This window comes from Abramis brama, assembly GCF_963993115.1.
Source record: "Abramis brama genome assembly, chromosome: 8".
Taxonomy (NCBI): Eukaryota; Metazoa; Chordata; class Actinopteri; order Cypriniformes; family Leuciscidae; genus Abramis; species Abramis brama.
Window position 1 is genome coordinate 38,504,040 of NC_139970.1, and position 26,653 is coordinate 38,530,692.

Below are 26,653 nucleotides of genomic sequence, written 5' to 3' on the forward strand. Positions count from 1 at the left end.
TGTTGCTTTGTGTTTTTATATGTATTAACTCAATATTACAAGTTTTTACTATGGTACTGTTAATGTTTTTACTTTTACTATGGTAACTTTTTAATGACATGTTAGCTAACGCCTTCATATTGTTGTATTGTGTTAGTTTAGAAAAACCATCTGCTGAAGTCTATTTCATATATATATATTCATACATGCGTCTAATTGTGGTTGCAGACAGTCAACTTGCTCTCGAATGTTCACGGTCTGGCTTTGATCATTCCAATATGGCAGACGACTTGTGGATAGCGGCCCATAGAAACAGCTGCTAATGAGAAATATATATATATATATATATATATATATATATATATATATATATATATATATATATATATATATATATATATGTATATATATATATGTACTGTATATGTTGCTAACTACTATGAACACAAAAACCCGAAACAAGTTAGCATGTTAGCACTTCTGGTTCCATCGTTCTGGAATCAATGGGGTTTTTTAATGGGCTTTTGGTTAAAGGCCTGAAGTAAGGTCTGTGGTGAACACAAGCTCAATATATTTTTATGTTTTATTCTACAACATAAGATACATCAGTAAAACCCTTTGTGATTTAAATAATTTTCTTGTAAAAGGTGGTTGCAAACAAGTGGCTATATAGGAATACAGAGGTTATCGTGGACATTAAACGTCATATTATCAAACAGGTGAACTCATCCACACACAAGTTCACACCCTCATTGTGTTAATCGCACTATTCTTACTCAAACTTTGAGGGAAAAGATTTTTTAAATAAAGACTGGAAAAGTTGTTGTGGTGATATTAAAGTCATGTGACTGTGGTGTAGTTTGTTTGTAGTCTACGTTTAGATTTTAATTCTGGTGATTGTATTTAGGCTTCAAAATTCATAAAAGTGTGTTAATTTGTGAAGATTATCATGATGAACAAAAAGTGTAGGAATCATAAACTTCAGTTGGTCACTGGAAAATGGAAATGGGAAAATCCTATTTGGTTGGGCAAAAAAAAAATACATCATCCCTGCAGCACTGTATATCACACCAATACTGCAGAATTTAGTTATGAAGCTTGTTCATTTTTTTTTTTTTATTCAGTAAACTAATTTAGCCAACACTGAAATGTTACCCTGTTATTAATCAGCACAATGTCCTGAAAAAAGCATCCACCTCCACAACATGCGTGAGTAACCTTTCTCTTTAATTGTATCTGCAGCAACCTGACTAGATGTATAAGAATGATATGTCCCAACCTTGGAGGGAACATTCACAAATTTATTGTTTTTAATCTTTTTAGCACACAACCGTGAGCGAAAATGAGTCCCCCACAGAAACCATCAATCAACATAATGGATATGAGGCAGGACACATCTAGAGATGCTGCAGTGAAACTCTCCCCCTCTTATTCCATCACCACCTCTCTGAACGGGAGCCTAGGGAGACCAGGAGCAGGAAAACAGCAGCTTTTCACTCGAGCAAGGTGAATACTTACAGACCTTTTGGTAAAGCACAGGCTTTTTATAAAACAAATAAGAGTTGACTGCTCTTAGCTGCTTTGTTTTTGAACAGAGAAGTGGCATGAGGGGTAAAGGGTATTGTCCTTCAGCTGATGAGGTTTCATTCACCCTGAATACCCAGACGTGGCTGTCAAGGACTCTGGTATGGCTAATTACAAAAGTAATCCCATCAATGTCCCAAAATAGGCTCACTGGATCCCTGACACTTCATTTTACAAAGTCATGAAAATGCTGAGGTATTGATTACATTTGACTTCCTCTAGCCAAATGCGGACAGGCCGATGCTTGTCCCAGCAGGATCCTCTAAATGAGTCACTTTTGGTCACATCTTTCACCATTTTATTTATTAGTTTACTGTTTTCAGATTTGTGATCCTCAGTCGTTTAATGTATGATACCCAGATTTTCTCTGTAATCGATTAATAACTAAAACTGTTCAGATATTAAAAGTTGCATATTTTATTACAGCCAAAAAGGGTTTGTTCACCCAAAAAATTTAATTCTGTCATCATTTAAATCTCACCCTCAAGTTGTTCCAAATCTGTATGAATTCCTACCTTCTGCTGAAAACAAAAGATGATGTTTTGACTATGGAAGTCAATAAATATAATACTATATAATTCTCTTCCACTTCTTCTGAATCAGTTTCTGGTTCAAACATATATGGCTGAATAAAACTTGTAAAAAGCTGGTGTGAGTGAGTGGAGGCGGGGTTCATTTGCATATTTTAAGGCATGAATACTTTTTTTTCACAGAAAAAAAAACATTTAGATATGTCATTTTGGTGATCAAAGATGAGTTTTAAGGTATACAATTATTGACTACAGGGGGACTTTAACAATATTTCACAATATTACTATTAGAATCTTCAGTGCACTGAAATGAATTTGATTCCCTGTGTGGCAGGGGTTGCCTTTTTTCACCTCAGATAAATAATAGTTTTGTTTTGTTGATGTATTCATGGAAATTAATGTTCAAGTTTGATCCCTTATTATTCATTAACAATTTAAAACCCCTTGTTGTTGATGTGTTTTTTTTTTGTCAGAGAAATATATAAAAGTCAGGGATTAGTTAACTATTTGTTTGTTTTTCTTTTTTTCTTCTATTTTTCAAGGCAGCTTTTCCAACACTGTTTAACACTGTTGAGATATACAGTAGATGTACTATATGTGCTATTGTTGTGCAATGTCTGAGTAGAATCTAAGTGAGGATCTGATATTCATATTTCCAGGTACTACATTACTCTCTGATAATTTTCTATAATTTTGAAGCCATTCTGGTACATGATTTTCCCAAGTATGAATGATCAATATGCTGCAAAGAAATTAATTTGAAACATATAAAATATTTACCTTTGGGGACAGGAATATCCTACTGAACTTTGATCAGAGTAATGCCACTTATCTCCTCTGCTTTCCCACGTGAGAGGTGTCATCCTGCTAAGAAGCCAGATCAATGAAAGGATCAAGATGAAGGGGTAAAGAGGGGGGGAGGGGGGGAAGGGGGTGGCTTTAGAGAGAGGAACAGTATATGAGGAATAAAACCTTAGTTTCAGCCTAATCCTGGCCATGATTGACACAGTCCGTGTGCACAATGAACCACACATAACCTGTGTCAGGAGACTTAAGAATATTTCAGATCTTAATCAAACCCTGTTAAAGCTTTTTACTCGTCCTCATGATGTTCCAACCCTGTATGCATTTTTTGGTTACACTTTATTTTAAGGTGTCATTGTTACAGTGTAATTATATATTTAAGTACTGAGTAATATTAATCAACTATATGTACTTATAGGGTTAGGGTAGGATTAGGGTTTGTTTGAGGGTTAATTGCATGTAATTATGCATCATTTACTGTTATTACTGTGGTAAGTACATGTAACATATGTAACAAGGGCACTGTAAAATAAAGTGTTACCCATTTTTTTTCTTCAGATGAACACAAAAAAAAGATATTTTGAAGAATGCTGGCATCCAAACAACGTTGGACGCCAGCATTCAACAAAAGCCAAGTTATGGCAGACCCTGATGACGTTATCCAATCTTACTCCCTCTGTGACAGTCCCACTTTCTTTCTTTTTTTTTTTTCAGCACTTCAAAGCTCAAAAGTCTGAATATTATCTGATTCAAATGTTATTTTTAATGTTATTACCAAAAACATTTTTGTTCAAACTCATTGAGTGCAGAAACTACCGTTTTAATCAATGAATCTGTTAAAAATGCACAATGAATCCTTTATTTACATTGTGTCTGCTTTGAGAGGAATGAGAGGATTTGTCCTCATGCAGAACTCAGTCAACTTGCGCTTACTATAAACTTATTCAGCGTTTTGAGAGATACTGAATAGATTCTCACTACCAGTAACTTTAACACTTCTTATTGGTCAACAGAAATCCCTGTGATTGGCTACAATACTCAACACTGCAAAATGAAGGAAAGTTTGACACTTTTCATTTTGTATTACAATATCTCTACAGATGGTTGTCATGAATCATGTATATAGTCTCCCCAAACTTCTCATGTTTGATCTTTACTTAATACATCTGCCCAGTGATTCTCATCCAGGCCATGGTCATATTGCAGATAGACTGTGCCTTATGATGGCAAAACAGCAAATATGCAAACACTGAATGGCTTAAAGGTGTTGGACAGAATCTTGATTGATTTGATATCAATTATCACACTTCATGCTCTGTTATGAGCATAGTTGAGCCAAACTTGTAGGATAGATCATATCTAACGGTGTGTTCACACTTAGTTCGGTTCGCTTGGTTCGTTTGGCCCGGACCAAAAAAAAATGTAGTCCTGGTCCGATTAGCGTTCAGATTGGCATTTTTATCACCGAACCTAAAGGCTTATGGATATGTTAACAACCTGATTGGTCGGCTTTTATGACGTATTGCCTATTTTGAGACGGAACTTACAGAACTTACAGATCCAAAACAATGCTGTGTGCTGGGATAATTGCGCTCATTGTATGCGTAGCTTGCATATGATGATATTTTGACCAGCTGAGAACTCGTTAAGAGCTTATAAAATGTGAATTTTGGGGGCAGTCAGGCTTGAGCAAGGCACCTAACCCCCGGTCGCTCCCTGGGCGGCACAGTAAATGGCTGCCCACTGCTCCAGTGTGTGTGTCTATGGTTTGTAGTGTGTGTGTGTGTGTGTGTTCACTACTCGCTACTCCTAATGAGAGTGCACTAACTTGGATGGGTTAAATGCAGAGGACAAATTCCGAGTTTGGATTACCATACTTGGCCTTCACATGTCACTTTCACTTTTGTTTTTGCACAGCAGTTCCAAGGTCCACTTATAGAATTGAATTTTTATTGAAAGGATAACCCTTGAGATGTAACATCTCATTTTCGAGGGGGTCCCAATAACACATACAAACTAAAATACAAAATACAACACATTTAAAGCAAAAAAAAAAAAAAAAATCATAATGTGAGTAAAGTGTTTTTTTTTTCTTCAAAATTATAGTCATAAATTTGTTTTTCTTTATAAATAAACACATTTTTCACCTTTTCTCTAACACTTAGGCTACATTGACACTGTCAGTTTTTGGGATTGACAACTGCATTTATATCTGTGTGGATGGCAGAGCATTTGAGTCACGCGTAGAACAAAACTGATGGGAACAGCTCCGGTGGAGAACATTGACTGTAGGCTATCTAAAACCTTCAGATGACACACCGTTCATATCTCTGTTGCTGAAAGTTAACAATAGCGAAACCACATACGAAAACAAGCAACGTTTGTGCAGCGTCGCACAGCTCTCTTGCACTGCATTACGTGACAGACATCCAGTTATTCAGTCCTGTTCTGTTAATACAGCACAGCTTATGCAGTTGTGAGTCCTGAACATTTACGGGTGTGAGGGTGTGAATTCAGTTATAGAATGTGGTGTAACTGTGTGTGAACGTAACCATATTAAGAACTCAAATTGGACTGACAACCCTATTCTGCTGCTGTGTGAATGTGGTCTTAGAAATAACATAGGAGCATTGGATATTCGCACCGCTACCTTTTTTGCAAAACTCCAAAAATGTACTTGCATATTTACAAACTTACTGCAGTTTCCAACTAAAATGAACGCTAGAGGAAGCAAAACACCAACAACAATGACAAGATCACAAAACAATCTGTGCTGAAATGTGTCACCCAGACTGTGAAGGTCAGACTGAAACGATCAGGGTCCTTGTTAAAAGAAAGAATCACTGCCCAGCTAAATGTAAAGCTTTCCCATGGAGACTCGAGATAGAGGCACAGATTGTAGATGTTTTTCAGTGTGCCTCAGAATATACAACAAAGGGTGCCAATTCAACAGTGAGGGAGTTGTTAAAAGTGATTGTCTGTTTTTTATGTAAGTATTTCTTCAACCACAGGCACTTCTATGCCCCAAACACCAACAATTATCGATTAATAAAGACTTATTTTTGCACAGTTACTTGCACAACACTATGTTTTGACCTCAAAACAGTTTTACCATAGTGCAATAATACAGTTTGACATTTGCATCACAGAACCAGCTCCATGTGTATGGTTTTTCTGATGTAAACTTGCTCACCTGATACTTGTGATGAAATGAACTTGAGTCAAATGAAACACGAGTCACAATAAAAGAGCTCAAAGACTTGTAGAAGCAAGCTAAAATGGCATTGTTGCTTCAGCAAATGCGGTTTTATCTCTCCTGTTTGCTTTTGTTAACACTATAGGTCAGGGTTTAGTGTAGGCAGTACATTATTTACATAGAGCATTAACCTTTCAGTGCCACTCACTGGACATTAATTTCTGAACTGCAGTGATACACACACACACACACACACACACACACACACACACACACACACACACACACACACACACACACAACAACAACAACAACAACAACAACAACAACAACAACAACAACAACAACAACCAACATAATAAAAGATTGCCAGATTCACATTCATCTGTTTTGGATAAAACTGAACTTGCTTTTACCATCACTCACTGCACATTTGATTTTGAAAGTACCATAAAACGGGCAAGGATCAATGTAATATCATTTTGTAGAAATGTCGCCACAGGCACGTATTTTCAATGAGGTTTTAGAATTGAAATGGCTGTATTCACTCCCTTTGCATTTCTCCAGTTTTGCTCACACGCTGGCTTGTGTATGTTGTGTCAAATATAGTTAGTTACCATAATGTCATAGTCTCTTTGCAAAGCCTGCATTGCGACAGATTCACAAAAGAATCCAGGCTGCATCAACAAATGGCCTTTTTGGAGAGGAAGTTTTGAGTTCTGAAATTTACAGTAAGTTTTCATGGTACATCAAGCTCTTTTATCTCAAAAGATCAAGGGGAATTTGATTCGTCATGATATGACCCCTGTAACTAGCCAATCCATCAAAAACAGGCTCTTTTTAAAGCCCGTATTACATTGTGACAGGATCACAAAACAATCTGTTCTGAAATGTGCCACCCAGACTGTGAAGGTCAGACTGAAATGATCAGGGCCCTTGTTAAAAGAAAGAACCACTGCCATATAAATGCATGTTATTTTTTATCAAATAAAAAGTTGCTTCCAAAGGGCAGTACTAAATGGAAAACAATATATATTTAAAAAAATAAGAAATTTGGACATCTTCATCCTGTTCACCATACACCATAAACTTTTGAATGTGGTCATTTTTATAAATTCAGCTATTTTTTTTTTTTTTTTGTCCTGTGGACTATATGTAAACATCTTTTATGTAAAATATCTTATTCAGGACAGTACTAAATAACAAATAACATGCATGTTTTTGTTAAACATTATTTTGTTACAATTATTCACATTTTCACAGATTCTGCAAGGGGTTCGCAAACTTTCAAGCAGCACTGTATAATGTCCACTTATGAACATTGATAGTGTTGATTATGAGTAGTACTGATAATGAGTCATTTGAAATACAGCATATGCAATACGGCATAGCATACATACATGCAGTTTGATCATACCCAGTCAGAGATACAGCAGGTTGCCCTGAACAATGTGTACTTTTGAATGAATTCTGCATTCCTAAACATACTGCTCTCACACTGGCATCTCATGTTCCCAGCTGTCTCTGTGCTCCTCTTTTCAATAGATATTTCTGCCCGAGGAATTATCTAAAATAAAAGTTATAAATAAATAAACATGGTGATGGGGATGCACTTTCTCTCAGGCTTGAATCAGCTTGTTTGCCTGTGAAAGTGCTGTTCTCAAGAGACATTTGCCTCTCTGGCGGTGTAGTTTAAAAGGAATTGGAAAAATAATTTTTATTTGGTTTATTTGTTTATGGTAAAAACACTGTGATTCATTTCATAATATTTATTGTAATGCCATTCATATTTAATGCAATAGTCTATTTCTTTGAAATAACAATGGTTCTACAAATCCTTCTCCATGTATAACCTCCTGCAAAAAGAGCTTTTTGTATTTAGTTTTTCTTTGTGCATCATTTTAAAGTTTAAAGCAATAGAAAATATGTTTTATGAACAAAAAAACACAAAAAAATTATAGCTATATATTACATGCATAAAACATGTTTTCTTATACTCTAAACTCTATAGTGATATATTCTATGAAACGGTGAAAAAAATCAATGTAATATACCTAGGCCCTGTCCTATCTGGTGCACTTAAAGGGAAAGTTCACCCAAAAATGACGTAAATGAATTGTGAAGTTTGCGCAAGAAGTAACATGGAAACACAGAGAACCTCCACTTCTCATGCAAGCTTAACAACACACTTACGACGGGTCACACTATGTCCCCCTCGTGAACGCTCATATAACAGTAGACTGGAAGCATTGAAAAAGTTACAAATATTTGTATTTTTCTTACACACACTAATAGTTTTGCTTCAAAAGACTTGATTCCTCCACTGGGGTCGTATGGATTACCGCCACGAATGCTGTGTGTGTGTTTTTTAGGCATCAAACGAGCATCAATGGACTTCCAAGGGTGGATTCATTTCTTCAAAATCTTTGTTTGTGTTTATTTGAAGAAAGAAAGTCAAATACATCAGGGATGGTACAAGGGTGAGCGAATTTTCCTTTTTGGTTGAACTATCCCTTTTTATTTGCAGTCTTGTAGCCTTTGCTTACATGCATCTGTAAAGTCTACGAGCCTGTAGGGTTTCCAATTTGTCATTTTATGATTCAGAGGGTGCTCACGGTTGTGTGCTTTCAATGTGCCCTTTGCCGAATTGTCATGTCCGACATTTAAAACAAAGCAGAGGACTGTTGCATGTGTAGAAATAAAAATATTAATAATGATGCCCTCTACTAGAGGACAAAAATGAATTGCTGGGTCCCAGGAGTTTATCAATGCTGTAATGAGATGATCTATATGACGTTAATATGTAGCCATACTGCCATTTCTCCACCACCAGCTGCATATTCAACAGGAATTCAATCTGTGCCTGCATGTAAAGTTTTATGAGTCTCATTTGCACCTGTTATAAGGCTGCATTTCTATTCCACAAGCATCTGGTTTGAATATTTATTTCAGGCTTTGATCACTCTGTTTATTCAAAGCACTTATTTGAAGCCCAGCTCAACTTCTTGAAGCCTGTAGCAGTCAAAAACCATGTGTTGACAACCGAGTGGCTGTAGTTTAAATTTGTTAGACGGAATTGCTATTCTTCACCAAAAGAATGTAATCAAAGACAAACTAGAGGGCTCTAATGGTCTCCAAAGCTATACACCGGCAAGCCATAGCGCTCTCGTTCAGTTAGGTGCATTTAAACTCAAAGCAGATATTAAACACAATATTAGACAGTAGTATCCACCACAACAGGACAAATAAACCACTAATATTTCATTATGTTGTAGTAAATGTTTTTAGCGGGCCTTTAAACGTGTGAAATGGACTTTGATGCAGGATAGGCGCTAGAAGAGTTTAGGACTGTTTTATGTTCTTCTGGTTCCATTCACTAATCAGCAATGTCAATGTTATTTTTCTGCAGCTCCAGAGTGATTAGTCACAGGACATTTACGATCGCCCATGATGCAACAACCAGGTCGCATACTTTTGGTGCTGCAAAGATTGCTGAACAACTTCCATTGAGAAGAATGGGAATGCAAAAGGACATTTTCTCCAGGTATTATAGAGCCCAATATCAAACCCTGCTGAAACCAATTGTGAGTCTAGTCTCCCGTGTGCTTCATGTGAGTAATACAGAGCTAGATTTCCAAATAAGCCACTTATGAGGTTCCATTTTAGTGGTTATGCTGACTTAGAAAGGAGCAGACAGCAAAGCAGCTCGCTGGGTCTTTGAAAGGTGTGATTTCCTCTGGACACTTTATATCAGTGAAATGCTTAATTAAATTTCATACTAGTTCCAGTGAAAAAACATAAACAACAGAAAGACTAAATCACTGAGGGATGTGTCATCTTATTATTCCTAATATCAGCTGAAAACAGAAGGTTGTGCCATAGAGGGTTTTCAACTAAACTATCCATTTTATGCTGCAAATTCGAACTCTTATGCTGTTTGTTGCCATGCTCATTTAGAATATCTTTTGTCACAATGTTAGCATTGAGTAGGATGCCTCCTTTGTCTGTCCTCTCCTACACCCAGCTCCTGCATAGTCCTTGTGGTGTGACACATTTGTCTCCTTACTGCAGCAGAAGCATTGCAGGAACAACTGGAGCAGTCAAATGGATGCCGTCGAGGATTCTAGGGCCTGAATTTGTGACTGTATTTACATTTGGCCCCTGTACACTGTTAGCATTCTCGTGTTCTTGGGAGCCCTGGGATCTCATAATTCTCTCCCGGTAAACTTTTCACGGTGGCTGAAAGAGCACTGTGCAGTATTTCAAATCTGCAGGCCCTTTTCAGCTGCCAAGGAAACAGGATTCTCAGTGGAATGAAACATTCTCTTGCATCAGTTTTAGAAAACACATTATTTTTCACCTATTTGACATTGTTGCAGCACCTCTCTTCCCAGTCTGTCAGTAATGCTCTGGGCATCATGTAATGGCAATGGTTCTACGATCTACTTAGGCTTACGATGCTTTGGGAAACGCAGCCTTGTTTAGCTCCTGTCTTTATGAAGCCCCTCCTTCCAAAAATACCAATGTGCTGTGATTGGTCAACCGCTTTGAGCGCGTTTCAGAAATGTCACACCCCTTTACCATAACCGTGAGTTTCAACACACTACTAACGCAACTCAACCAGGCCTCGTCCCTTTTTATGCGAATGCCTTGGGTGAGAACAGAGGTGTACAAAGTACACAACTCCATTACTTGAGTGAAAGTATAGATACTACTGATCAAATATTACTCCAGAACAAGTGAAAGTTGTAAAGACAGATTTTTACTTAAGTAAAAGTACAGAAGTACTTGCTTTTAAAAGTAGGCTACTTAAGTATCAAAAGTAAACGCATTGTTTTATTATTGTTGCATTGTTGAATGAATGCATGCTGTGCCATCATGGTGGTTTAAGCCAGTCAGTGATGCTCCATTCGACATGCTAGCGCACTTGTACTCATTTAAATACTTGTTTAAAAGTTACAAAGCTCTTTTCAAAGTCGAAAACATACTGTAAAAGAAAGGTTTCTACATTGTGTTTATTTGACAAGATTACGCTAAAACACATTTTTGAAAGGGCTTCAGTTAACGTTATACGCCCAACTATGTTTTTGCATGCTAACTAACGTTATTGTCAAACCTTACCTGCGTTAGCGGTGTATCCACAAGAATATGGTAACTTGGCTGGCAAATCCCAAAAAATGATTTGACTGATCATACTTCATAGTGAAACTTTAAAAACAGACAATTTCCATTTTAAGCTTTCACCAGAAATGAAAAGTTTACATACTTTTACATGGACGGCGAGTTTTTGAAGGCTGTGATACGATTCGTTTTAGGCAAACAAAACAAACATTTAAAATTAAATGAATCTTTAATCTTTTCAGAAAACTACAAGGTTACGAGGAACCATCTTCTTTCATTTTGCCATCAACTGATCAGTGTTCAAAAAATGCTGGGAAATCATTGAACTTCACGGGACCCTAAAAGAGTGATTACTGATAGGCTGTCTGCAAATTTATTTATTTTTTAAATCACGTTTTAGAGAAGAAAAAAAATCATCCACTGACTATCAAAGCTGCTACATAGTAAACACTTTTGTGGACCTTGATAAAAGTAGTGGAGTGAAACATATAGACAATATTTGTCTTTCAAATGTCAAAGTCAAAAGTTAAGTAGTACTCAAGTAAATGTACTTCATTACTGTCCACCTCTGGGTGGGAATTATTTAAATGAGGAATATTGTAATGTCTATGTTCAAAGAATAAAACAGTGCTTACTGATATAGAAAATAACTCCCTTTGGAGTGGACTTTGTACCTTTACAGACCTTTCTATGCTCAAACCTCAACATTACACTCTAAAGAAATTTCAAAATGTAAAAAAGCATAATAGATCCTCTTTAAAGAGGTGCAAATAAACGGTGACTATTTGCAAGTGAGACTTGAAGTTTGAATGAAGCCAACTGCATTTGCACAGATGTAGATCACGTGTTTTTTGCAGAACAAGCTTCGCTCTATTTCTAGCATGTGTTAGGTCCCTGTGAGTCAACCTAGCGTAGCCTGACAGATGTACCGGCTGCACTTTTAATTATGATGCAGGCCCGAACCCAAACTCATTAAAACATCTTGAATAACAAAGGCTGCATTGTCTGAGATCATTTGTCCCGCAGACAACAAAATGTTGTATTCCAGATGAGTCGATAATTTGGCGTAATAAATGGAAAGCCGGCTGCCTCACGCGTGGAAGATTTATCTCTGATGAGCTCGGTGGTCATTGTTCTTACTCATTGGCTGTAAATTGATGGGTCGTTTCAGAGTTTAAGAGCCAGATCTTCTGCCCCAGGTCCCTTTGAACAGAACAGATGGAGAACAATTGCCACCAGAGCTTTTACTCTGGTGGTGCTTATAATGAATTTCACACATTATTCTGTGCTTCAGACCATTAATGTGCTGTAAATGTGTGTATTTCTTTCTGATGGTAAACTACCTATCATCTTAATATGCAGAAGCATCTATAAATGCGCTATTTGTAGGTTAATTATGAGGTGGCACAAGTTTGGGTCAGGGCTATCTGTGTTTGAGTGATCATTTTGCTAATGTCACAAAGTATACACTGTGTTCAGAATATGATACTACTATACTGAGCTCAGTATTTCTGCATTATGTAGTTGTGCATACTGTGCATTGTATTGTTGATAGAAATTAAGATTTTTATTCAGCAATGGTGCATTAAATGAATCAAAATTGACAGGAGAGGCTTTTTACATTGTTACAAAAGATTTCTTGAGCAGCAAAACAGCACATTATAATGATTTTTGAAGGATCATGTGACACTGAATATATATTATAATAAAAATAAGTTTAATGGTTGAGCATTATCTTTCAAAAACATGAAGTTTTACAAACCCCAAACTATAGTGTTTATTTTAGTCTGTTCTTCACATAGCCTTCACACTTCACACTTCACACAACTAATCATAAACCCAGCATCTAACCCTGAGATCGCAGAGGTTATTTGCTATTTTAGCAATACCCCTTTGAGTTTGTTCAAATCCCTTCATGATGCTGGCATTTAGAAGCCAATTAGAAGTGTCACTTACAGCAGCTATGAAGTTCTTTGAAAAATATGAATGTCTTTTGATTAATTCCATTTATTTAAATTAATTATTTGTAGATGTGTTATTTATTTATTTGTCTGTTTGTTTGTGAAGAAAAGCCTGCATGAGAAATGCCATTGTCAATGTTATGACACTCACTTTTACAGTGCACATTATTTTCAGTTAGCTGTGCATGAGATTCAACACATGACTGGGTTTTGTGCCGTCTCTGCAGTGTTTTGCAAATGGTTAAATATGTGTCAGAAAGAAAGAAGAACTGATCGTATTTTACTATGCAGATAAATTAAAGAAAGCAGACCTGTTGCAATTCAATTATGACAATGATGTCATCGCTGTTAGTTCCATTTTTACAGTCTAATAACAATACATGTAAATGAGAGATTTCTGCCAGGGTGTTGCTAAATAGTTGCTAAGGTGTTCTGAGTTTGTTTAGTGTTTTGCGGTTTTGGTTGCTAAGTGGTTGTTTACTGGGCAATCTTAAAATATATGTACTATTCTAGTCTCTAGATATGACTTGGGTCTTTCCTTTAATGTAAGTCTATGCGATTTAAAAAAAATAAAAATAATCTGTTTTATTGTTTGCCAGATGAAGATTGTCTGTCTATTTGATTAAAATCGTAAATTGTTTTGCATGCTGAAATTTACTACTTAGGTTTATTGTTTAGAAAGTACGGTAACACTTTATTTTACAGTGTCCTTGTTACATATGTTACATGTACTTACCATAGAAATAACAGTAAATTATGCATAATCATGCAACTAAACCTCAACCAAATCCTAATCCTACCCTAACCCTATAGTAAGTACATGTAGTTGTTTAATATTACTCAGTACTTAAATATATAATTACACTGTAACACAGACACCTTAAAATAAAGTGTAACCCGCTAAAAATATATTATTTGAGGAAAATTAATATAGTAATGCCCTGCAAACACTGCATTAAAGAGGACCTATTATGAAAATTCACTTTTATATTGTTTTTGAACATAATTATGTGTCCGCAGTGTGTGTGCACAACAACCCTATTGTTTCTCAAAATGAGCCGTTCAGAAATGTACTCCAATGGGACATCACATTGCTTACGACAGGCACAGAATCTGTTCTATTATCTTAGCTCCTCCCCTGAGTGAGCAGTATACAGTTCGCCATGTTTATCTCCTCGCCAGATCATTAAACAGCATTCAAGTAAGAAATGTATTCTTATTAAAGCTACTAAAGTTATTTAAGAGCAGTGAGTGATTTTCTGTTTTTCTTTAGTTGTTTGATTCATATTAACAGCATATAGAGCAGTAGGTGTATATTACGCTGCTGTCACTTTAATACACAGATCTGATATACACATGCAATTTCTTTCCCTGCTGTTTACATTCACAGACATAACCGACTGTGTTTGTGAACTTTGTGGGGTTTTTTTTTTACATATCATTGTATGTATTTGACAGTTTAAGTGCAATAAAAGTGAAAGAGAACATAGTTTAATATTCACAGGACGCACCGTCTGACAGCCAGCTTTCTGTGCGCGTGCTTCAGATGTGTGCGCTCAGAAAACCTTATCAGAAGTTTAAACTGATATGGCTTTAAAACACATGCAAAAAATAACTTTCACTATGACTAAGAACTGCAATGTCACAATAGCGCATTTATAATTCCTCGTTTGTATGTCGCATTGGATAAAAGCGTCTGCAAAATGAATAAACGTAAATGTGACCATGATAGAGATGATAATCCAAACCAAACAGATATTTTGTTCGTTTTTGGCCGAGTATTCAAGGCACGGGCTGTAAAGGCACAGCGCTATTCTGGAGCAGCAGCTCATTTGCATTTAAAGATACATGCATGAAAACAGAGTGTTTTGCTTCAACTTAAAAATGAGCATTTATAGCATAGTGTAATAAATTATCTGTGGGGTATTTTGAGCTGAAATACAGACACATTCTGGGGACACCTGAGACTTATATCACGTCTAGTAAAAAGGGGCATAATATGTCCCATTTAAACAAAATGGTTACAATTTATTTTGATGGTACACTTTAGACATTCTAATAACTATCAGTATCTTTGCAACTACAGCTTTGCAACTTTGCAACATACATGTCGAACTACATAACTAACTCTCATCAGAGTATTAGTAGACTTTTAGAGTTAGGTTTAGTGTCTGGGTTAGAATAAGTTGACAGTAGTTGCGAAGTTAGGCTACTTTTAGTTAGTAGAATGAGTGGACCATCAAAATAAAGTGTTACCAACATAAGTCTTCTGCCTCAGGTCCCAGTGAGCACCCCAAAACTGCCAAACCTTTGGTCTTTCCCATGAGCTTCCCCATATGTTAGCAGTCGGGTCTGTTTGATGTCGTGACTTACTGTGTTTATCATGTCTTGGTTGGGCTCACAGGGCTGGGTGTGAGTCACTATGGTCGATTAAATTTTTTATTGGCTTGTGCATGTCTGTGCGAGTGTTTATTAAAAGGGCAGAGTAGAATAGCTCTGTGCTTCTATAATTCATCAAGCTGGAGTCCTCAGTAAGCAGTCCATTTCCATTTGAGCTGGTCCAGATGAAAGATGTGTGTGGAGAGAAGGACTAGATCCCTGTTCATGTATCCTTTTCAATCTCTCTCACATACAGTCACACAAACCCTGCTTTTACAAGGGGTTTGTACCCACAAATCCCTGTGCTGTGCTCAGGATTTTCATGATAAGAGCTGTGACAGGAAGGATAATGAGAAGGGAGAGATGAAATGGAGAAGTAGATGATAGGAGATGGTAAAGGAAAAAAAAAGTGGAAAGAACAAGGAGGGGGAGATTATATGTTTGTGACTTTTCACTGCAGCCGTTAAGAATTGTCTCTCTTTCAGTTCATGAGTGTGAATCGAATCATCCTGCAGGATGTTGAAGTAGAATTGAGTTGCAATTCATCATGGTCACATATTAGAAGAATTGCATTAGTTCAACACAAACCCAAAATGGGCAAGAACAAAAAAATCTTATTAGTTTATTTTATGCATTTATTTATTTATTTAGGCTATAGAAATTTATCTTCCAACATTGTTAATGATAACATGTTTATTGGAAATTCATACCAAAAATATATTAAATGTTATATTATGTATTTTAAATGTATTAAAAAACACATTCACTCCAGCTATGAATTTCTTTGAATAATAGCAATGTCCCTTCCTTCCTTCCTTCCTTCCTTCCTTCCTTCCTTCCTTCCTTCCTTCCTTCCTTCCTTCCTTCCTTCCTTCCTTCCTTCCTTCCTTCCTTCCTTCCTTCCTTCCTTCCCAGGTCTGCACATTAAGGTAACACTTTACTTAAATCCTTTATATATAAAGTATTATAAATGTATTTTTAATGCATTAATTATGCCTTTCAATGCACCTTATAATGCACTGAATGATTTCATGAAGCTATAATACATATATAAATATATATTCTGTAAAATGCATTAAAATGTTGAAGAATGTTGGTAACCAAAGAGTTGACTTCCATAGTATTATTTTCCATAATATGGAAGTCAATAGGGTCCATCAACTGTTTGGTTACCGACATTCTTCAAAATATCTTCTTTTGTGATCAGCAGAATAAAGAAATTCATACAGGTTTGGAACAATAATGATAATGTCTTTGAAATTGTATTCCATTTTAATTATGGATTGCAATTCTGCATCCTGTTTGCCACCTCAGTTGAAATGCATTTCCCCCAAAAAGGAAAATCATATGGTTTGGATGGGTGAACATGAAGATGAGTAAATGATGACAGAACTTTCTCAGAACTGTCCCTTTTATTCACAGGTAATTTACTCTTGATCCCAACTGCAGAAAGCCTCTGTAATTGAATCCCTAAACACATAGGCACTTACCAAGATGGGACTCATGCTATAGAAATGGCACACTGTCCCAGCATCCTCCTCTACTTTTTATACCTAAACTTTCAGGGACTGAGCAAACTAACTTTGCTAGCAAACCGTCCACATTCAATCCAGTTCTCAGACAGCCAACAGCAATAATCCATCAAATCAGTGTGGAAATTCTGGCACAGCTGCCTTCTGAGTGCTGTTTGCATTTTCTTACATCATTACCTGTCTGTAACACACACACACACACATCACAAATCATGACTGACTGTGTCCCTCTTTCATCTTTATTTCTGGAAAATATTGTCTCTGGCATTTAAGCAATAGTTAACCCAAAATGAAAATTCTGTCATCATTTACTCCCCCTCACGTCGTTCCAAACCTGTATAAGTTTCTTCTGTAAAAAAAAACAAATAAAAACACACACACACTAAAAAAAAAACAACAACAACAAAAATTGGACTGGACACTGCTTTTCCAATGTGCACTTGAGCTTTCAAGTTTCTTATATTACAAGTCCTCGGAAGTCTTACGGTAGCAGGCCAAAAAATTTAAGACCAAAATTTAAGATGTTATTCCTAATAGTCATGATAATCTTCCTCTGCAGAGAGCAAGAAATGGCTGGGAATTGATCAGACTCGTGAAGTTTTGTGAACTGCATCAAATTATTCCTTAAAAAGAATAATAAGAGACTCTAACAGACTCTAACAGACTCGCTAGAGTTATTTCTTCTTTCATGAACTTTCAAGAACAAGAATAGAATCAATATCAAGTTTTCCAGTGAATAATGACTTAAATTTCCTATTATGAATAATATGTTATGATACTTTAAAGTCGGCATGAAATGGAAGTTGCGGTAGCATTTTCTTCCCTATTGTGATGTATATCCGAGTGAAATGGCTTCTTGACCAAGAAAAAATGTAGGATGGGACTTGATTTTGTCCATAAGGAATTGGATGGATGGATGGATGGTTGTGGTTTAATGGTGCTTTCTTGTCATTTTATACTCTTTATTTACATTCATTATACTAAAAAGTGTTCAGGATATTAAAACCTTTTTGTGTTTCACGTAACACTTTTGTGTTTCGCATAAAAAAAGAAAGGCACACAGGTTTGGAAATGATGACGTTTTAATTTTTGGGTGAATTATTCCTTTAACTAATATGCACCCTCAAGCAGAAGAGGTGTAAAGTAAAGAAATAAGATGAGTGGGTGGAAAGAAGGTATCTCTGTCTATGACTAAGTTGGCATGCCCTTACACACTTCTTTAATTGCATGCAGGTTAATGCCACATGGCGTCACGTTGCCTTTCAGTCCTTCACTTTAGCAGCGTTGCTTGTGCCCAATTAAAAACAACACGGGAACAGACTGGGCTGGGAAAGAAATGGAATCGTATTGTCAGAGTCTCTCAGGAAATAGCAAACAAATTAGCAGATGGCATGCAGAAATAGTTGTAGTGATGCACCTGGGAGGGCTGACAGAGAAGGGGGAGAGCCAGAAGACGAAACCGCCAGCATATGTCATATATATAGAGCTCAGACACAGCAGGGCTGTCAAACAGCATGATATGTGCGAGAAAAGCCGGATTCCTCATGATGGTGAAGTGCTGTTAGCTTCCTTTCTGAAATACAAAAGACTCAAGTGCCCCTAATATGCACTTGCTTTGGGTGATAGCTCAACGAAATGACATCACGCCCATATGCTTTAATCCATAGACCTTAGGAGAAGGACTTGAGAGAGAGTCCTGTTTTCAGAAAAGCTTTTAGACAATATTCACTCTTGAAAAAAAAAAAACTTCCATTTTGTCAAACTAAATTCTCTCTTCCACCCTCAATACCCACGACTGAGGTGTGTGTGTGTGTGTTCAGTCACTACTCTTTGTTCTCTACTATTTGCATAATGCTCTTTATTGGCTGCCCGTGAACCACATCTACATTGACCTTCCCTCAAATTTTGTAGTTAGAAATGTACTTGGCTTTGCAATGGTGGTTCGGGTTTATCAGCTACTTCTTCCAATGTTTCATTATCAGACTCTGGCTGAAATTGATCAGGTAAAACTGACGAGATTGTTACTGTTTGTATTACTATCAAGTGCTGAGGAACATCCAGAGCTGAAATTTAGTTATGAAAGGGGCGTTTCGTTTCAGACACTCATTCTACCAGGTGTTTTGTCTTTGTGTGTATGACCCTGTGCATTGTCTATACATTAGCATTGTAAAATTAATTTCTTCTGTAATGTTAATAGGATGTTTTGTTTTTTTTACAATGGAATCCTAATCATGTCTATTGGTAATTAGTTAAATCAGCCCAAATTAGAAAGTTTACACAAAATAGAGACAACATCATCAACTTGATTACACAAGTTTGAGAGACAACATTTTTTTTGAAGCTTGAAGCTGCTAGCCTAAATGTTTTCTTGAAAACATTTTTATTAATATGGTATGATTTTAACAACTTATAAGGTTGATTGCATTAGTTGTTCGATGGTAAAGTACTAAGTAAAGTAAGAGGGATTTGTGATAACAGTTGAAAATTTATGTTTTGCAGAGGCAGAAGTTATTTTGACAAAAGGTTACTTTTTTGGAATAACGTGCACAGATGAATCATGCACAATAAGATGGAAGTATGTATTATTAAAAAAGTAAGGTCGAGTCATTTTTAGATTTAGTGTTTAGTCTAAGCTGGAGATGCTTTCACCATTTGATAGGAGGTCAATGAGATGTGAAGCTCTGTGGTTTCTCAATCTGTTATTTGTCGTTTGTTGAAAGGTGTTCATTTTCTTTTTGAATCCCCTGTGATGCTGCTGAAGAATATGTGTTGACTGACACTCACCATTCTCTCTGTGTCTGGTTAAAGGTATGATCCATCATCAGGAGGAGTCAAAGAACTTCAGCCTTTCATAGGCTCTGACACTTCAACATAAAGCAATGAAAAACTGGAATGTGTGATGGCTCTCACCTGCAAACATGCCTCTTCCGTCTTTGAAGGTAATTGAGTTTTGATCCATATGTCTGTCTTTATTTGGCTCTGTTATACTGTCAGTATCTTTCAAAGAGCTGTCTGTTCCTTCTGGTGTATCCAAACAGCAGGAGGGGTTGAGCAAATGCACTTTATAAGATGTATAATACGACGCCACAAAGATATGCTTGAGTGACAAATGAGAAGGATTGATCGTGATTGACTTTTTTTCTTTGTAGTGACCTACATCAGACACGGTATGCGTGTAAATTGTTTCTTGATTGACACTTATTATATTAAATTATGAAATTATTATTTTATGTTAATACATTTCCTTAATTATCATGAGTGAATCTCGTGACATGTCAAGAACAAATTCTGACCATATTTTATCCTAAACTTTACACCTACACACACCTATATGTTTGCATTGTGATATTATTTTCATGACAAATAAGCACATTCTCATTACTGTTATGCCATACAAAACAAAAATTGTATTTACACTGTAAGTTACATGGTAGTATTTGTACTTTTTTTGGACCTGGGCAGGTTTTGTGCAATTCAGAAATTCATCTTTTATGAGTCACATTAGATTCTCATTGAGTTCCACCCACTGCGCCAGGAGAAGCCAGAAGTTGATTTATCAACTTATCAGCACACTAATGCTATTAAATGTTATCGAAGCATGACAGTATACCCAGTGGCACTGTCTGCTGTCATCCTGTGGTGCTAACGGGGGACCGAAAATCAGACGTCTGCACTAAATTGCGCTGTTATATAACATCTGAAGCACAATCAAGTAAAATGCCTCTTGAAAGGCCTCCAGCAAACTTCGGTCAAGGACAACTGTGTACTTCAAGGTCAAGTGTTCTGTCAGTACTTGATAGGATTTTACTGTGAACATCAGCTGCTGTTCCCTCACACTATATTTATCTCCCTTAGATTTATGGATTTGAACAAACCTCAACTTTAAGTATCCAAATTTGGCTCACCATGTACCATTTGTGCTACAGACTTGAATGAAACTGCGCAATTGTTCAGGAGATGTACTCTATTATTTTCAACAGACTGTTGCCTGACAGATGAAAAAAGAGACAAACAATCTTACTGTGAAGGAGGGATCTTTCAACAGATGTCTTGGGAATTATTAAGGAACTTTGCATTTAGTTTATTACTTAGACAACAAACTTCCTGTTAACTTACAAGACTCTGTCAGACATTTTGTGATGAGGTATGCAATAGATATTGGGGTTTCACTTTATTTTGATGGTCCCTTTAACTCATTCTGTCGACTACATAAGTAATGTTGCACCTTCATGTCTACTAACTCTCATTAAAGTGTTAGTAGAGTATTAGTAGACTGGTAGGGTTAGAATAAGTTGACATGTAGTTGCAAAGTTACTTATAGTAGAATGTCTGTTGGAGGACCATCACAATAAAGAGTTAGCAGATATTCAGCAGACAGTCTACTAATACTCTAATGAGAGTTAGTTGACATATAGTTGCAAAGTTACTTATAGTCAACAGCACGTTCAAAAGGGACCATCAAAATAAAGTGTTACTGATATTGTGTATATCTGACACTTGTTTTTGGTTAAAGCAAGGCATTACTAATGTAAAGAAGCCGTTTTAAGTGCAGCCCAGAAAGTCCCTTTTATTCTTATCTCAGAAACCAATGAAGGGAAAATATATTATCTCTTGTCATGCATTTAGTAAACAGCTTACATAATTTATTCTTTCCAATTTTACTGGAATTGTTCACCCAAAAACAAAAAATTCATTGATGTTCCAAACCCATATGCTGTCCATGAAACACTAAAGATGTTTTGCTTTTCTTTACACAGCCATTTTGCATACAATGACAGTTCATACCACAACAGCTGTCTAGCTCCAAAAACATCATAAAAGACTAAATACACAACATCTTTCTGTGTGGAACAAACTGAAATTCAAGTTATTTTGGTAATTTTGGGATATATGGGATTGTTGCCTAGCAACTAGCGGTTACATTTGCAATATTCAAAACGTCTACAGTCTAAAAACAAACTAGAGAGTTTGTCTCCTCATGGGATCCAGTTTGCCTCGAGGATCAATTGATCTGAGATTTTGGAAATTAATTTTACAGTGTCATTGCTACATATGTTACATGTAGTTACTATAGTAATAACTATAAATTATGCATAATTACATGCAACCAAACCAAACGGTTATCCTAACCCTATAGTAAGTACATGTAGTTAATTAATATTACTCAGTACCTAAATAAACCAGACACCTTAAAATAAAGTGTAACCGATATTGTTGTATTTGTGTTACTTCTAATGCAATAGATTTGTTAAGTTGACATTGGCGTCTTGCATAGGTGCTCGAGCACCCACGGAAAAACAAGAGATCAGAAAAACAATTGAGATTCGTGAACCTCTCTGATCGGTGGATCTCACATCAGGTCCCGGCGGGTCAACAACCTGACATAAACCCGGGAGGTTTGGCACCCACAGGATTTTTGGACTTTATACTACAGTCAAATATTAACAATAAATGTATTTTTTATTACTCAGAATGTATGATTACTTTTGAATGTCTATAGAACAGTACGCTGGAAGCAGTATACATTATTCTAGTATATATTACTAGTATTCTGTATATATTAATTTAAGCCCATTTCATCTGCTTCTTTACAACAGTTTCCTGCTGAATTATTGTTTGTATATATATTTATGTTAATTTTAGTTGTAGTTAATTACATATTCAAAGAGGCCAGCAAATTTGCTCCAGGCATGTCATTGTGCCCCAGCGTGCCATGACGTTTTGCCCTTGGTTTTGCCATGACCTTCATTTTGTCCTTTGCTTTTGTTGTGCAACTGTGCATTTAAACATCCCTGACTTAGCTGTCAGTGCAGTGAGATTCAGTGCTATCTCAGGAGAACAGGGGTCATTTCTCTCTTGTTTCTTCTCTTTGGCTGTCAGGGAGAGCCCTCTATTATATGGCTGTATAGAGGGGTGGACAGCATTCGCAGGGGCAGTGTGTTGTTTGTTTAAAGGCTGAGGCAGAGGCAGAGGCTGACCCAGCAGAAAGGAGCTCTTTTATGCCAGAGACACAGGATGCCAAAGCTCACCTTCCTCTTTCCTGCCATTTCCCCTTAGGGGCTCTGCCAATGCAAATGTACACCTCCAGCCTGGAGCCCAATGAATACACTCAGTGAATACAATAAATTACAGAACCTAGCGAGCTGCCTTGCTGTTTTCCTTCTAAGGCAGGGTGTTAACTGAAATGAACCCTCATAAGTGATTGAATGGAGGCACTTGTATACTTAAAAACTGCTTGATGGGTGCAGTTTTTTCAGTGTTCACTGTTTATGTATTTCTTATTGAAACAGGAAGTTTGTTTGGATTGGGACCTATCAAAGAATTCCCTTTTCCAATAGTGTTGATGTTAAAATGATTTGCAACAATGTGTCCAACGTTGTATCTGTTTATCTGGAAGAGATAGACTACAAACTAATCAGTAAGATTTTTTTATATTTTTGAAAAAAATCTCTTATGCTCACCAAGGCATTTTTTTTAACAATTTTAAAAATCAGTTTTCTGTTTTATATATTTGAAATTGCAATTCATTCATGTGATGACAAAGCTGAATTTTCAGCATTATTACTCCGGTCTTCAGTGTCACATGATCCTTCTGAAATATCCACCTGATTGGGTGCTCAAGAAATATCTCAAAATAGACATTTTGTGTAACATTATAAATGTATTTACTGTCACTTTTGATCAATTGAATGCATTCTTGCAAAATAAAAAGTATTAATGTCTTATTAATATATATTTTTTTAATCTTACTGAAATTTTTAACTGTAGTGTATATTTGAAAAAAGTCTATTTTATCTAGTATATAGTTTTTTTTTTATCAAACTATATATAGTTTGTTTGATCAATGTAGTCTTGATAGAGCTATTTCAACATGACTTTAATTAATGAATATTTATTAACTTATTACAAACTAATAGTTTCGGTTAAATGACAAAACATTCTTTACAGTCTATGCAGGACCTTGTCATGCCAGTAATCTTATGCGCATAAAAGATATTGGGGAAAATCTTTTTTTTCTTTTTCTATTAGGCTGAACTGATTTCAATGAGCTTATTGCCATCCATTCTGGCATTTCCTTATTCGTGAAGAATACATGATGTTGACTTTAAAAAAACAACAACAAAAAAACCTCTCAGAAGGCAGCATGAGGTTGCTGCCTACCATTTGAAACCACCTTTGTGATGCCTTAATATCCTGTCTAGGTTGCCAGCTCACAAGATTTCAGAACAGCTAAGGTCTGTCTACATATGGAAGGTCAAAACAACACGTCTTGCATCTCTGAATTTGCATTTTATTTCAACCTTGGCAAATCAATGCTACATCTGGACGTTATATATTATGTGAGATCAATTATTTCCTTCTCTGGCTTTCTTGTTAGAACCCCGAGGTGTGTTCCCCACCCAGGCGCAGAGAGCGTGCCGGCAAGGTTGATTGATAACCTCCCTCTCACCGCAGAACTCATCCCTTGCCTGCCCTGCGGTTTCTCAGCTCCGTGGACTGGTCTTCCTCTGGGTAAGACAGAGATGGTGGGGGCCCATTAGCAGGCCCCTCACGCAGGTGTCGTCAGAGCCTCATGCTGTGCAGCGGGCTGGATTCACCTTGCCTTTGGAGGAGAGTGCACTAGACAGAGAAACAACAAGGTTAGGAACGATGCAGGGGGAGGTTGAACTGTAAATTAATTTAACCCTGCAAGCACAAATATTGCTGGAGTACTTAAGGGTTTTCTACAGGATTAGAAATGCTGTAAATAATTTGGATTTTTTTTTTCTTTTTAATTTTTAAAGATTTTTTTTTTAAGTCTCTTATGCTCACCAAGGCTGATTTTTTTTTTTTTTTTTTAATATGGAAAAAGTAATAATTACTTCAATGAGCTCATTGTTTCTGCCATAAATGAATACAATGTTAGCTAACTGCGTGATTTGTATATGTACAAATATCTGAAAATACATTACTTGGACACAGTCACCTCTGATAACAGATCACTTTCAATTTTAATATGCATTTTCTGTAAAGCTGCTTTGAAACGATATGTATTGTGAAAAGCACTATTCAAATAAATGTGAATTGAATTTTAAAAAAAAGTATAAAAAATGCTGGGTTGTTTTAACCCAATGTTGAGTCAAATATGGACTAACCCAACGTTGGGTTAAAAAATGCAGTTTAAAAATGGACAAATTGCATTTTGGACAAAATCAAAAATGGACAAAAATGCAATTTAAAAATGGACAAATTGCATTGGTTACATTAAAAATGTAACCCAACGGCTGGGTTTGTCCATTTTTAAATTGCATTTTTAACCCAACGTTGGGTTAGTCCATATTTGACCCAACATTGGGTTAAAATAACCCAGCATTTTTTAGAGTGTAATATTGTCAAATACTATTACAATTTTAATATATTTAACTATTAATATTTTAATATATTTTAAAATGTTATTTATTCATGTGATGACAAAGCTGAATTTTCAGCATAATTTCTCCAGGCATCAGTACATGATCCTTACAGAAATTATTCTAATATGCTGATTTGCTGCTCAGTTATTATCAGTTATTATTGGTGCTTAATTATTAATAATGGTTCCCATTTTTCTCAGGATTCTTTGAAGATTGAAAAATGTGAAGACATATGATTCATTATTCTTCCTCTAGACATACCGCTGATCCATAAGGCTGAAAAGTTCCAGTTTTGTTTCATCGCTCCACAGACCAGAATCCCAAAACCTCTGTGGCTTATTTATAGGATTTTGAGCAAATTGGAGACTACTTTTCTTGTGCTTTTGGGTCTGTAGTGATGTGCGTCTTGGAGTTCTGGCATGGAAACCGCATGCGTTTAGTACGCGCCTTACTGTGCAAACTGAAACCTCAGTGCCTGTTGCCACCAAGTCTTGCTGCAGGTCTTTTGCAGTCACTCAAGGGTTTTTCTGAGCCTGCCTTCTCAGAAATCTGGTTCCAGCCGCTGATAGCTTCCTTTTTCTGCCCCATCCAGGTAGTGTAACCTGTCACGTTTTGGGTTTTGTCTCTTGTTCTTGTCATGTGATTCCATGTTTGTCATGTGATCCTGCCATGTGTCTTGTCATTGGTTAATTGTCTGATCATTGTTCACAGGTGTTCCTTGTCTTGTAATTAGTCTGTGTATTTAAGCCCTCATGTCTTGTTCGAGTATTGCATGTTTCCTGTCCCACTGTTGTGTTTTTATTCATGTTCATGTTTTGAGTTCCATGCATCGTCATGCCCTTGTTTTATGTTTGATCACATTTTGTTAATAAATTGCATTTGGGTTCTCACTTCAACTTGCCTCCAGAGGATTCATTACAAAACCACTGTTTCTTTAACTTTGAACTTTCGAACTGTGCTTCTAACAGTGTCTCTAGGAACATTTAGTGCCTTCGCTATCTTTTTGTATCCTGTTCCTTGTTTGTGAAGGGCGATGATAGCATCTCTTAATTTTTTGGACCATACTTTTGACTTAGCCATATTTCTTACATGCATGCAGTCAAACGTGACACTCAACAAACCAAGCCAGTTCAGATATTACGTGTGTTCTAGCTCAAGCACACCTTGTGCAACT

The 26,653-nt window shown here is 36.4% G+C and overlaps 1 protein-coding gene across 2 annotated transcripts; it reads left to right on the forward strand.

Moving 5' to 3' along the window:
- Nucleotides 1-1,037: 1,037 nt before the first annotated feature.
- Nucleotides 1,038-26,357, forward strand: LOC311088244 (uncharacterized protein). 2 transcript variants are annotated; one of them, XM_084122097.1, is made up of 5 exons: nucleotides 1,038-1,485; nucleotides 9,503-9,637; nucleotides 19,895-20,025; nucleotides 24,465-24,726; nucleotides 25,735-26,357. In XM_084122097.1, exons 1-3 carry the CDS (start codon nucleotides 1,322-1,324, stop codon nucleotides 19,959-19,961), a joined length of 366 nt encoding a protein of 121 aa, XP_083978223.1. In that variant the 5' UTR covers nucleotides 1,038-1,321; the 3' UTR covers nucleotides 19,962-20,025; nucleotides 24,465-24,726; nucleotides 25,735-26,357. The 2 variants fall into 2 exon arrangements, with proteins under 2 accessions (XP_083978223.1, XP_083978222.1); XM_084122096.1 differs by lacking the exon at nucleotides 25,735-26,357 and having other exon boundaries at nucleotides 24,465-25,052.
- Nucleotides 26,358-26,653: the final 296 nt, after the last annotated feature.